Here is a 12927-nt window from a genome sequence, read left to right as displayed (position 1 = left end):
GTCAGTTCAAGAGGTGTGTACATCCCTGCCCACGCTACATCACGAGTGGGGATACACACTCTCTTTGTGTTGCCTGCTTGGGAGCGCAGCATGCCCAGGCAGCCCTCGAGGGGGCTGCTTGCGAGCACTGTGAGCGTATGCCACTGAGAACGCTGCGCTCCCGCCGGGCACTCTTCGAGGAGGGTGCCTCGGCTCGTGTTCCCCGCGGCTCTGGTCCCGCTGCTGCCGAGGCAGAGCGGAGGCTGCAGTCGTGGGGTTCACAATTGGATGTTGCAGAGGGGTTTGAGACGGGCGCTGCCTTATCTCTGCCCTCACCTGCTCCATCCAGCGGCTCTTCTCGGGGCTTGGAAGCACGCATTGCGGTTTCTTCCCCCCCGAGAGAGTCGCCGGTGCTCCAACTATCCAGCTCCGAGGAGGTGGACGTTGAGAGCATCGCGACTGAAGATTCGCCACTTCAGTCCCCTGCGAGACACCGAGGTGGCAAAGTCATGGAGGAGACCGGCATCATACCGTGTGTTCAGCCCTCAGACTTCGGTCTACAGCAACATCATGGGGCTGAAGCACTACGGTTATGGGGCGATGCCAAAGGTAGAAGAGACGCTCGCGAGCCATCTCTCGCCTTCCTCGGCATCGTCCATGAAGGCCCCGACTTTGCCCACCAGACCATTAAAAACAACGTCGGCGCTGGTGGGCAAAGCGTACTCGGCGGCAGGTCAGGCTGCTGCATGCCTGCATACTATGGCTATAATGCAGGCTTATCAGGCTGACCTGCTCAGGGACTTAGATTGGTGGCTACGGAGAGGCATTTATGGCTCAACCCCACTGAAATCAAGGAGAGGGAGAAAAGCTTCCTGCTCGACGCGCCGCTGTCTCCTGGTGGCCTCTTCGGTGACGCAGTACACACTGTCACCGAGAGGTTCCAGGAGTCAAAGAAGCAAGCTGCGGCGCTAAAGCAGTTTCTCCCTCTCCGGGTCCAGGTCCCTGGGGCTGCCGCTGACATCAGGCAGCCTAAGCCGAGTACGAGCTCCGCTCACAGGGCGCAACAAAAGCAGAGCGTCGCCGCTCGAGCTCCCCCTCAGCGCGGGGACGAGGGGCGGCGCTCTCAGGCGAGGCCTTCGAGGGGCAGGGCTGATCTGCGGACAGTCCTGATCGCCAAGAAGGCCTCGTCGAAGCGTTCCTGACGCCAGAAGCGCCAGGACGCTGAGGGTGGTTCCCCCCGTAGGGAAGCGGTGTTTACCCCTGCCAACGGTACCCGCTTCCCTACGGCACCCTCGGGGGGCCACGCTGCCAACCCCGCCGCAATGCCGGGGCGCAGTCGGTCTCCGCGGGCCACCCGAGGGTGGTCCGCACCCCCTTCGGGGGGCCCCCGAGCAGTCAAGTCAGTCGTTCCCTGCCGGTCCGCCGCTTCAGGGCACTGTGCTTGTTGCTCAAAATACACCAGAGGCCAGCCTCGAGAGGCTGGTTCCCTTAGTAGATTTTCTAGAAGAGTGGGAACGTCTATCAAATATATCTCATTGGGTCCGGCAGATAATAGAAAAGGGGTACGCCATTCAGTTCAGAAGTCGGCCACCTCCTTTCTGCGGTGTCCTACCTACAGAGATGGGCCCGGAGCAGGCTCTGGTAATGGCACAGGAAGTAGAGACACTCCTGCAAAAAGGGGCTATAGAGAGGGTTCCCCCTCCCAGCAGGGAGTCTGGCTTTTACAGCCGTTACTTCATCGTGCCGAAGAAGGATGGGGGCTTACGCCCGATATTAGATCTGCGGCTATTGAATCGCACGGTGGCCAAGCTCAAATTCAAGATGCTTACACTCAGACAGATTGTAGCGCAGGTCAAATCGGAGGATTGGTTTGTCACCATAGACCTCAAAGATGCGTATTTTCATGTCTCCATCCTTCCACATCACAGGAAGTTCCTGAGGTTTGCCTTCGGGGGAGAGGCATACCAATATCGTGTACTTCCCTTCGGTCTAGCACTGTCACCCCGCACGTTCACCAAGTGTGTGGATGCAGCTCTGGCGCCGCTGCGTCTGCAGGGCATCCCCATACTGAACTATATCGACGACTGGCTGATTCTAGCGAATACAGAGCAGATGGCGGTTCAGCATCGAGATGCTGTTCTCGCCCACATGTCGAAGCTGGGGTTGAGGCTGAACGCCAAGAAGAGTGTGCTTTCTCCAGCTCAGAGAACCACTTTTCTAGGTGTGAACTGGGATTCGGTAATTATGCGGGCGCAATTATCGCCAACACGCATAGCATCGGTCCTGGCAGCCGTCAAAGAACAGAAGCTAGGCCGGGCCGTCACTGTGAAACAGTTCCAGAAACTGTTAGGTCTCATGGCAGCAGCGTCCAACGTGATACCTTTTGGCCTACTGTACATGAGGCCACTGCAGTGGTGGCTCAAAACGAAAGGGTTCTCCCCGAGGGGAAATCCGCTCCGCACGATCAAAGTCACGCGGCGATGCCTACGTGCTCTGGTCATGTGGAAAAACCCGGGGTTTTTATCTCAGGGTCCCGTGTTGGGGGCTCATGTTCGTCGCGTAACGCTAACGACAGACGCCTCTCTCACGGGCTGGGGGGCGACCATGAGTGGTCGCTCGTCCCAGGGTCTATGGCAGGAACATCAGCGGCACTGGCACATAAATCGGCTAGAGATGCTCGCAGTGTTTCTTGCATTGAAACAGTTCCTGCCCGACCTCAGGGGCCACCATGTGTTAGTCAGGACAGACAACACGTCGGTGGTCGCCTACATAAATCACCAGGGGGGTCTGAGGTCCCGTCCTTTGGACAAATTGGCACATCGGATCCTCCTGTGGGCCCAGGGGAAATTGCTGTCAATCAGGGCAGTATATATCCCCGGGGTCCTAAATCAGGAAGCAGACAGCCTGTCGAGACAGGGGCCGAGGCCCGGGGAATGGAGACTCCACCCAGAGGTGGTGGAGCTCCTATGGAAGGTTTATGGGAAAGCGGAAATAGACCTATTTGCTTCGGCGGAGAATTCCCACTGCCCGCAGTGGTTTTCTCTGACCCATCCAGCCCCGCTGGGGCTGGATGCCATGGTACAGGAGTGGCCGAGGCTGCCTCTGTACGCCTTCCCCCCGATTGTCTTGCTTCCAGGAGTTCTGGAGAGGGTACGCCGGGACGGGGCCCAGGTACTTCTAGTGGCTCCGAACTGGCCGACCCGAGTATGGTTTTCGGACCTGATATCTCTCCTGGAAGGCTCTCCGATGGAGATTCCGACCAGGAGGGATCTGCTCTCTCAGGCGGGCGGGAGATTCCTGCACCCACGCCCAGAGATGTGGAAACTGTGGGCCTGGCCTCTGAGGGGGCTAGGCTCATAGAGGAAGGTCTCTCGGCCGAGGTCGTAGAGACCATCCTACACTCCAGAGCTCCGTCCACAAGGAAGCTGTACGCTTTGAAATGGAGACTTTTCTCAGCATGGTGCAGAGAACGCCAGTGGGACCCAGTTAACTGCCCGGTCGGTACAGTGCTGGAGTTCCTGCAGGCAAGGTTCTCGGCAGGGTTGACCCCCTCCACACTAAAGGTGTACGTGGCGGCCTTGGGTGCCTTCCACGTCCCTCTCAGTGGAGTGTCTTTGGGAAGACACCCTCTAATTACACGCTTCCTTCGTGGCACTTTAAGGTTGAGGCCTGTGATGCACTCGAGGGTCCCAGCATGGGACTTAGCCATTGTTTTACGGGGCTTGTCCGAGCCTCCATTCGAACCCTTGGAGGAGGTTTCGGATAAGTTCCTTACCCTCAAGACGGTATTCCTTTTGGCTATTTCATCCCTAAAGAGAATAGGAGATATTCAGTCCCTGTCTGTAGGGCCCTCATGTTTAGAGTTTGCGCCTGGGATGGTGAAAGCATTTCTACATCCCAGGCCGGGTTATGTCCCCAAGGTTCCTACGAGCCCACGGGGCCCCATTACTCTTCAGGCGTTCTGTCCTCCTCCTTTCACGACGTCAGACCAGGAAAGATTGAATCTGCTGTGCCCTGTCAGGGCGCTAGATACTTATGTCCACAGAGCTGCCCTGTGGAGGAAAACTGATCAGCTGTTTGTCTGTTTCGGGCCCCCTAAGAAAGGGGCCCCAGTATCTAAGCAGAGGATGAGCAAGTGGGTGGTCGAGGCCATCTCACTTGCTTATGAGGCGGCCGGGCAGCAGTCTCCACTGGCTGTCCGGGCGCATTCAACCAGGGGTATGGCTGCTTCAAAAGCACTTTTATCGGGGGCTTCCCTCCAAGATATTTGTAACGCGGCCGGATGGTCGTCTCCTTTAACCTTTGTCAGGTTCTACGAACTAGACCTGGCATCTACAGTAGGGGCACAGGTACTCTCGTAACCGTGTGCGCTTCGGCTTCACACATACGAGACACTTGGTCCTATGGCGATGTGGGTATAAGCGTTCTCACAGCGTTTCGACGCAGCTCGAGTTCCCCGAAAGGGAACGTCTCAGGTTACGTATGTAACCCTAGTTCCCTGAGGGAACGAGACGCTGCGTCGCTCTGCCATACTCCCGGCGTGTCCGTGATCACTTACTTCAGGCTTTATCAGAAGTTAGTTCCTGTTTGTTTTCACGGACGTTTTATAGCTTCCGGTCGATGACGTCATCACGCCGACGATCGATCTTTTTTCCGATGGAATGGTTCTACAGGCGCTTCACGACGCATTAACGCAGAGGCGTTCTCACAGCGTTTCGACGCAGCGTCTCGTTCCCTCAGGGAACTAGGGTTACATACGTAACCTGAGACGTTTTATTATTTGGAATTTTATTGAAAACACTTCTTTTGCTCACCAAGGCTGTATTCATTTAAACCAAAATACAATCAAACAGTAATATTGCCAAATGTTATCACAATTAAAACGCACCGTTTTCTATTCAAATACATTTTAAAATAAAATTTTGACCACTAGGGGGCTCTCTGAGAGCGGTAAAGTTAGTTTTCCGTGCCATTGTTCTATAGATTCGCCAGTCTTACAAAGATATAAACACTACGATCTGTTTTAAGTGTGTAACAATTGTATATCAACATTTAATATAAATTCAAAATCACCTACATGCATTATAGCTGCATATTTATACTCGAAAACGCTTTTAGTCTCTATCATGGCGCTTGATGCCTAAGGGAACGTCTGCTAATTCCACCATGCAGTTGAAACGTATAATTTGTATGCATTAAAATGACTTTTTTTGTTTAAATGTTCAAATTCCAATGTTGTGCAAAAATAATTTTAATTCATACAAATTACATGTTTCACTGCATGGTGGGATTGGCAAACGTTCCCTGACGCCATGAAAGCGAGTAAAAGCGATCACGAGTATAAATATGCAGCTATAATGCATATAGGTGCTTTTGAATTGCTATTTTATGTCGATATACAATGGTTACACACTTAAAACTGATTGCAATGTTTATATCTTTGTAAGACTGGTCAATCTATAGAACGATGCCAACTTTACCACACTGAGAGCCCCCTAGTGTTCGGGAGCATTTCCGTTTTGTGGTGGCTTGAGTTCTTTGCGTTGTGAACTTATCTTTGTTTTTTAAATTTCATTGTGTTGTGCACTACTTTGCCCCCGTAAGCTCAAACTGTAGACCATGGTGCTAGCAAATGGGTTTGATATTGAGTGTAAATGGAGGGTCAATGTCATTTTTATGTCCCTCCCTGTATATAAAGGCATCTATCAAATGTGTACAAATGTGTTTGAAATGGGAGGAATACTTCAATAACAGTGCAAATGATATCAAACCAATCCTTTGGCGTAGTTATTGTCACGTACTTGGCCCCAAAAAATGAAAGCTTTCTGATTGTATCACTGAATTTCAATGGCGTAATTGTGGTCAAGTTCCTCTCCGGTCGGGTTAATTGCAATGAGTGCATTGTAGGTAACGTCAACATGTAGCCCGGCCCATTACGGAAGAGAGGTCAGGGGATATCAGTCTTCAGATTGCATTATCCGCCATTTAAGTGCTGAGTGTGAATGTTACCCTAATGATAACATGCTTACTTGCTTCCTGCTGGGAATCGAGAATGTGGCGGACTGTGGTTTTGGCATAAAATACAGATTTATACTGATCATTTGAAATATACAAAGCTCTTTGTATAAAAAATTAAAAAAAATCTATCGCTTTAGAAGGATTGTGAAGGGTTAAATGTTTTCAGTTGAAACTCTGGGATAGTACCCTTTAAAAGGGTTCTAATATGTACCATTTAGGTACTAATATGTACACTTTTGGTGCTAATATGCACTATTTAGGTACAAATGTGTACCTTTTGAACTGCTCCAGTTACAACTTTTTTTTGAGAGTGTAGGCACAAATGGTTTAATAAAAATGCCTTCCACAGGAAGCTAAATTGAGCAAGTGAACATTTTGTCCTTGAAGTTGATGTGTTGGAAGCAGTAAAGATGGGATTTGAGAGAGTTTGACAAGAGCCAAATTGTGATGGCTAGACGACTGGGTCAGAGCATCTCCAAAACTGCAGCTCTTGTGGGCTGTTCCCGGTCTGCAGTGGTCAGTATCTATCAAAAGTGCTCCAAGGAAGAAGTGGTGGACCGGAAGCAGGGTCATGGGCGGCCAAGGCTCATTGATGCACGTGGGGAGTGAAGGCTGGCCCGTGTGGTCTGATCAAACAGACGAGCTACTGGAGCTCAAACTGCTTAAGAAGTTAATGCTGGTTCTAATAGAAAGGTGTCAGAATACACAGTGTATCACTTAAGTGGAAGAAATGGAAGAAGGCCTGGTCTGATGAATCATGTTTTCTTTTATATATTTTTTATATTTTAGACTTAGGACATTATTGTATGCATTATTTGTAAAGAAGGCGTTCCCATAATGGAACAGGATCATTGAGCTGGTGGACAAAGCTTAAGACGTGTTGATTATAATAATAATAATAATAATAATAATAATAATAATAATAATAATAGTAAAAAAATAATAATAATAATAATAATAAGACCAGATCAACACAGTTTAGATGGTCAACTTCTAATAAAATATAATTTAACAAGGACAGATTCCGTACTAGGACCAATTCTGAAACCCCACTGAAACGCATCCATGATATTTATCTCTACTAAAAATGAAGCTGACAACCTTTTTTAATATTTTTGCTGTGAAATTAAGATTAGAAATAATAGTATACCTTATAAAGATCTGTTGTTATGTGCTGTTTGCGTGAGGAGCATGTAGGAGGCTGTTCTAATCTACATCAGTCACTTACGGGGTTGCAGCATGATAAAGCAGACAGAAAGGCAGCTCACTACAATTTGGACCAGAGCAATGATCGCTGATTCATGGTCTTCAATACATCAACAGATGATTCTGTATTATTGCTCCTATTGATTTATCTGTCATGCTAATACTCTGACCAATCTTTTTAGCTCCAGACAAGACGGAGAGCGTTTTGTCTTGGTTTTATGTCTCGCATCTTTTAACATGGTCTGTCTTTGCAGCATTTCTGAGATGATCTCAAGGTTTACAATGAGTGGATACCTGACCTTTTTCATGTGCATCCCAACTAACCATAAAGACAGCTTTTAACATTCATGAAAATTATGTTTCTTCCTAATGGATTGTTTAGGCATTTCATGCCATTCATCAATGTCATCTTCAGTCCTAGATAATGGTGCACAGTTTACTCTGATTTCAGGCCTCTCTGCATGTACATACACAGCTCTACATGGCTGAGATTCAAGAAATGGTTATTTATTATATTATTAATGTCAAAGTCAATTGGACAAGCCCAATAATGCTTAACAACTATTGATTTATTGAAGATTTTGTCTACTTTACAAGTACAATAAACGGTAGAAGGTTGTGCTATAGCAATGCCAAGAGGAAATTCAAGAGCTGATAAAATGTTTACCTTGAATGCAGTCGCTTTGGATTAAAAAAAAAAAAAACACCTGCCAAATGAATATTAGTTAAGCAAACAAATCTTTCATGTATTTTACTAAAAGGTATTAGATATGCAAGCCAATGGCATTATTGCTTCCCTTGATTATCAAAATGACATTAGACAGAAATGGCTTGGAGCCAAACAAGGACTCGGACATCCAGATGCTTTTTTTTTTAGCTTGATCACAGAGGAAGATGGTTGGTTGTGTACGGATTTCATCATGGCATGCCGGCATTATTCCACAAGCTGCATCAGCATCAGTTTTTTCTTTAGCAAACCTCACCAATGTACCTTTTGACCACATGCACAACCTTCATAATATGCTGTTATACTAGTATCATATACTGATTTAGGGAAGTTTCCAAGCAAATTGAGCCTGTCTAGTAAACATTTGGGATATTTTTGCATAGCAGGTACATGCTGTTAAAGTCAACATGACCCTATTTGCTTTTTTAAAACACATGGCTGGTTTTATTTTGAACCGTCTATTGGGGCATGTCCTTCCAGAGACAATAAATGTAAATGTTTGTCTTTATAACCTTCAATCAAAATCCACAATGTTCATCCTTTGAAAGGACTGATAACATCAGCTGACATTATGAACCCCTTTTATTTTATCCACTGTCAACTAGAGACCACTTCACACTCAAATCAGTTCCTAATGGATAAAATAAAGACATTTTGAATATTCTGTTTTGCTCAGAAATGGCACATTAAAAAGTGAAATAATCAAGTTTGATAAAGCTATTGCTGACTTTGGCTTGTTCATTACTAAAATGATAAGCATTAAGTGTGGAAAGGTGTATCATTATTAATTTATTGAACTCATTTAATTAGTTTTGTTTGTTTAGTTCACAACATGAAAATTAGAATTGTTTCGTACATCACAATCTTTTAGAAATGCACTAAATGCCTGTCATTCACTGCAGGCTGTTCAAATCTTGTTGGTTTAGGTAGACTGTCAACACTAAATCCCATCAGTGTTATGATATTATTATAGATATACTATTATAGAATTGCACAATGCATGGCTGTAATGAAGAAGACAAACAAAAGGAATAGGGAAACAAACGTTTTTATTAAATCTACACAAAACATACACGTTACAGGCATTTATTAATATTTTGAATGAGCATTTCTTTTTATATTTTCTTTTTCCATTTTACTTTTAGTTACAGGAATTTTGCTATGTGGAATTTGTCGTTTATTATTTCTTTTTACAAATATTTCTATATAGCTTTAATTTAATTTCAGTTTTAGTCATTTTATTCATTTTAATTTCTGATTTAAGCATTCAAAATCTTCATGTAATATTTATATTTCATTGTATTTCATTTTTGTTTCAATTATAGATGGATGATAAGGATATAATAGGGATGCACCATATATATTGGCCACCATATCGGTATTGGCCGATTTATATTCATTTCATTTAATGTTTTAATCTGCCTGATTGGAAAATTAGGCCGATATATTATAGCTGAAATGTTAAATGTATTATTTATTTTAGCTGAGACTCTTCAGATGCGCACTGTTCGCCATGATGGGTTTGAATCGCTCGAAATAGGATTGGAATAACTTTAAAAATTGAAAATACAGTTCAGTGCAACATGTGCAGAGCAAGTTTGTCATATAGGCTACATAAAATTATAGTGAGAACATTGCTATAACTGTGTGCATGGGACATGGACTTTAATGGTGAGATTTTAGTTTTTGTAATTAGGCTCTCAAATATTATATAAAAAAATTGGATATAACCAATATATCGCTCATCGTCTTTCAAATATAAAGATTTATCGTATCGGGGAAAACACATCACATTGACGCTTCCATAATTTTTAATAGTTTTAGTTTTAATTCACAATAATAATAACGCTGATTCCCATCCCTCAGTAGGTCATTAAGTCTATAAAATGGGGGCATTTTCCCAATCAGACAAAGAATGTCTTAATTTTTTTACTAATTTGCACTTGCCATCTCAAGCTAAAAAGAATATACATATGATATGTGTAATTGGGATGTAATTATGCCTTCAGAAAGGTAACATGATATCTACAAATATCTACTTTACATTAATCAATTTTACTTTGTCATCAGCTGTTCATTGTTAAAATGCCTAGCAAGTTTGATTATGCAGTAATGAGAGACAAAATGCACTATACAAACCATTCAGGACAGACCTATGAGCTCAGAGATTAAGTGATTGTAGGTGCTTCAGTAGAAGTAAATCCAATTTCAACTTCAAGTTTCAATGTTTTTTATATTTTGCATTCAATTTTAAATGTATAGTTTTGTGTATTATTATTTAATGACTTGGTTCATGGCTTATACATTTTGGAAATGCCTATGAGCTAGTCTATGTAGTAGATATCCAAGGCACCACTCTAAGTGAACCTTACTTCTCAGGCTTTGCTCAGTGACTCAGCTGAAATGGCTGACTTCAGAAACCGTGTGCACATGTATCATCTCCTCCTCGGCGGTTGCCACAGTAACATGTGTAATGTGTCTGTGCTGCTCTTGCAGAAGCTGTCTGACGTGGCTCCCAGCTCTTCAGAGGGCAGCACGGTGGACCTCAGACACTTGGGTAAAGAAGGAGAAGATTCTGTGGACTTCGAACTTGAGGAATCTACAGAACCCGAAGCTTGTTTCACACCAGGTCATTCAGCTAATAGTTTGTTCACTGTATTAAGACTGTTGCAAAATATGTTCTTCATTCATTACACTGTAAAGAATGCTGGGTTAAAAACAGAGGTGGACAGTAACTAAGTACATTTACTTGAGTAATGAGTATCTGTACTTTACTGGAGTATTATTTTTTCTGGAAACTTATGAATTTTACTTCACTACATTTGAAAGACAAATATCGTACTTTTTACTCCACTACATTTCTATCTAGGTCGAAAGTCGTTTCTGTAGCAGCTCTGAAATGCGGTGGATGATTTTTTCCTTCTTTAAAAGGTTTTTTGTTGTTGTTGTTGCAGACAGTCTATCAGGAATCACTCTTATAGTCATATACATTTCCCAAACTTTTTTTGAACACTGATCAGTTCATAGCAAAATGGAAGAAGACTGTGTGTGCACCCATAGCCATACTTTGAAAGTATGTTTCAGTTTAAAAAAAAAAAATCAAGATTAGTTTAGTTGGCATACACTTGGTGCATGTCTTATAAAATATAAAAAATATAAACGCCTGGGAGAAAGAGAAGAGTAAAGTTGGGAGAATATCAGATGTGTATTAGAGTATTGGATACGTGCGTTCGGCCTTAAAGTGACAGCAGCTTTGTAAAGAGCTTTGTAACTTATATATAAGTATTTAAATTAGTTTAAGTTAGTCGTATGCTAGTACGTCAACAATAATAAAATAATGCATTGGCATAAAATTTGGCTTAAGTATAAAATTTACTTTTATACTTAAGTACTTTTGAAAACAAATACTTCTGTACTTTTACTTGAGTAAAAATCAGTTTTTACAACTTTCACTTGTAACGGAGTAATATTTGACCATTAGTACTTTTACTTTTACTCAAGTAATAGAGTTTACTTTGTCCACCTTTGGTTAAAAGCAACTCAAGTCAGGTTAAAAAGGAACAAACCCAGAAATTGGGTTGTTTGAATGGGTTCATTCACTGTGGTTCAAACATCCCAATTTCTGGGTTTGTCCATTTTCAACCCAACTTGAGCATTTTTAAGATAGAAGTATCGGTGGGAAATACCATGAGATTTACAGTTGTGGTATGACAAGCAACCAGCCAAAGGACCGCGAGAGCGGACCGGTGATTAATGTTAACGAGTGCCAGCTGCGTGGCACACCGGTCTCGTCTCGCGGCCATGTGACGGGAGCATAAAAGGAGGAACGAAGGCAGCGGAAGGGGAGAGAGGACCAGGCCTGGAATTTATGTTTAGTTTTGTTTATGTGTTTGTGGGCAGTCGTCCGTGAGGGGCTGTCCGCGGTTTTACTTTCATTTTGTTTCTTTACTTTAAATAAATGTTTGTTGAGCGTTAAAAAAAAAAAAAAAAAAATGGTCCGGTTCCCAGACACACTGCCGTTCGGCCCTCCGCCCGCCGAGAGGCTCTTCCTCGCGGTGCTGTGCGATGGCACTGGACGCCTGGTGGGCAGCTCGATCCTCCTCCGCCCCCTGGCGGCCGGCGGTGATTCCTCCTTTCGAGGGACCCGGCAGCGAGCCCCGCGCTCCCTGCTCCTCCCCTGTCAGGCGGATGGCAGCAGGCTCCGGCCCCCGGCAAGCGCGGCGACTCCTCCGCTCCCTCTCGGACGGCAGCCACCCCACCTCGACCCAGGGGCACGGCAGCGAGGTCTCTGTCCCACCTTTCCCGCTCCAGCACCATCGCCTCGGGCAGCCCTCGCGGTCTTTCATCATCCGCGCTGCCCGAACTCCTCAGCACCGCGATCCCCCTCAGCAGCGAGGGCTCTCCGACAGCGCGTCCCTCCTTCCTCCCGGGTTTCGGCACCAATGTAATGAAGTTAGCAGCTGGGAAGGAAGGAGGCGGGAACCGGCGAACGTTCAACAACATTTATTCAAAATAAATAAACAAAATGAAAGTAAAACCGCGGGCAGCCCCTCACGGACGACTGCCCACTAACACATAAACAAAACTAAACATAAACTCCAGGCCTGGTCCTCTCTCCCCTTCCGCTGCCTTCGTTCCTCCTTTTATGCTCCCGTCACATGGCCGCGAGACGAGACCGGTGTGCCACGCAGCTGGCACTCGTTAACATTAATCACCGGTCCGCTCTCGCGGTCCCTCGCCCCGCTGCTTGCCACACCACAACAGTGTCCCCCCAAAAAGTAACACTTAAAGTGTAAGTTTGCTGTTTTGTATTATTACAGTGTCAGTAGTATATGTACATGAACAATGTTTACTCTTTCTCAGTGTTACTTTCCTGAGAAATTCCTGTTTATTTGCCAGATGACGCAAAATGTTCTAGAGCTTTAGTGAAAACTACAGATTGTACTTTTTGTATTTGTGTATCCCCACCAAACAAACAGTTGGATTGGCAGAGGGTT

At 44.9% G+C, this 12927-nt stretch overlaps 1 protein-coding gene across 2 annotated transcripts in view; it reads left to right on the top strand.

The window, feature by feature from the left end:
* The window catches only part of scn1laa (sodium channel, voltage-gated, type I-like, alpha), a 70473-nt gene that overhangs the window by 41812 nt on the left and 15734 nt on the right, over window positions 1-12927 (top strand). For both annotated transcript variants that reach the window (XM_067444566.1, XM_067444565.1), the window contains one exon: window positions 10427-10559. In XM_067444566.1, coding sequence (XP_067300667.1) covers window positions 10427-10559 — 133 coding nt within the window. The remainder of the gene's footprint in view (window positions 1-10426; window positions 10560-12927) is intronic.

This window comes from Pseudorasbora parva, chromosome 5 (assembly GCF_024679245.1).
Source record: "Pseudorasbora parva isolate DD20220531a chromosome 5, ASM2467924v1, whole genome shotgun sequence".
Taxonomy (NCBI): Eukaryota; Metazoa; Chordata; class Actinopteri; order Cypriniformes; family Gobionidae; genus Pseudorasbora; species Pseudorasbora parva.
Note: the sequence above shows the minus strand (reverse complement) of the source record. Positions and strands in the feature narration are given on the sequence as shown.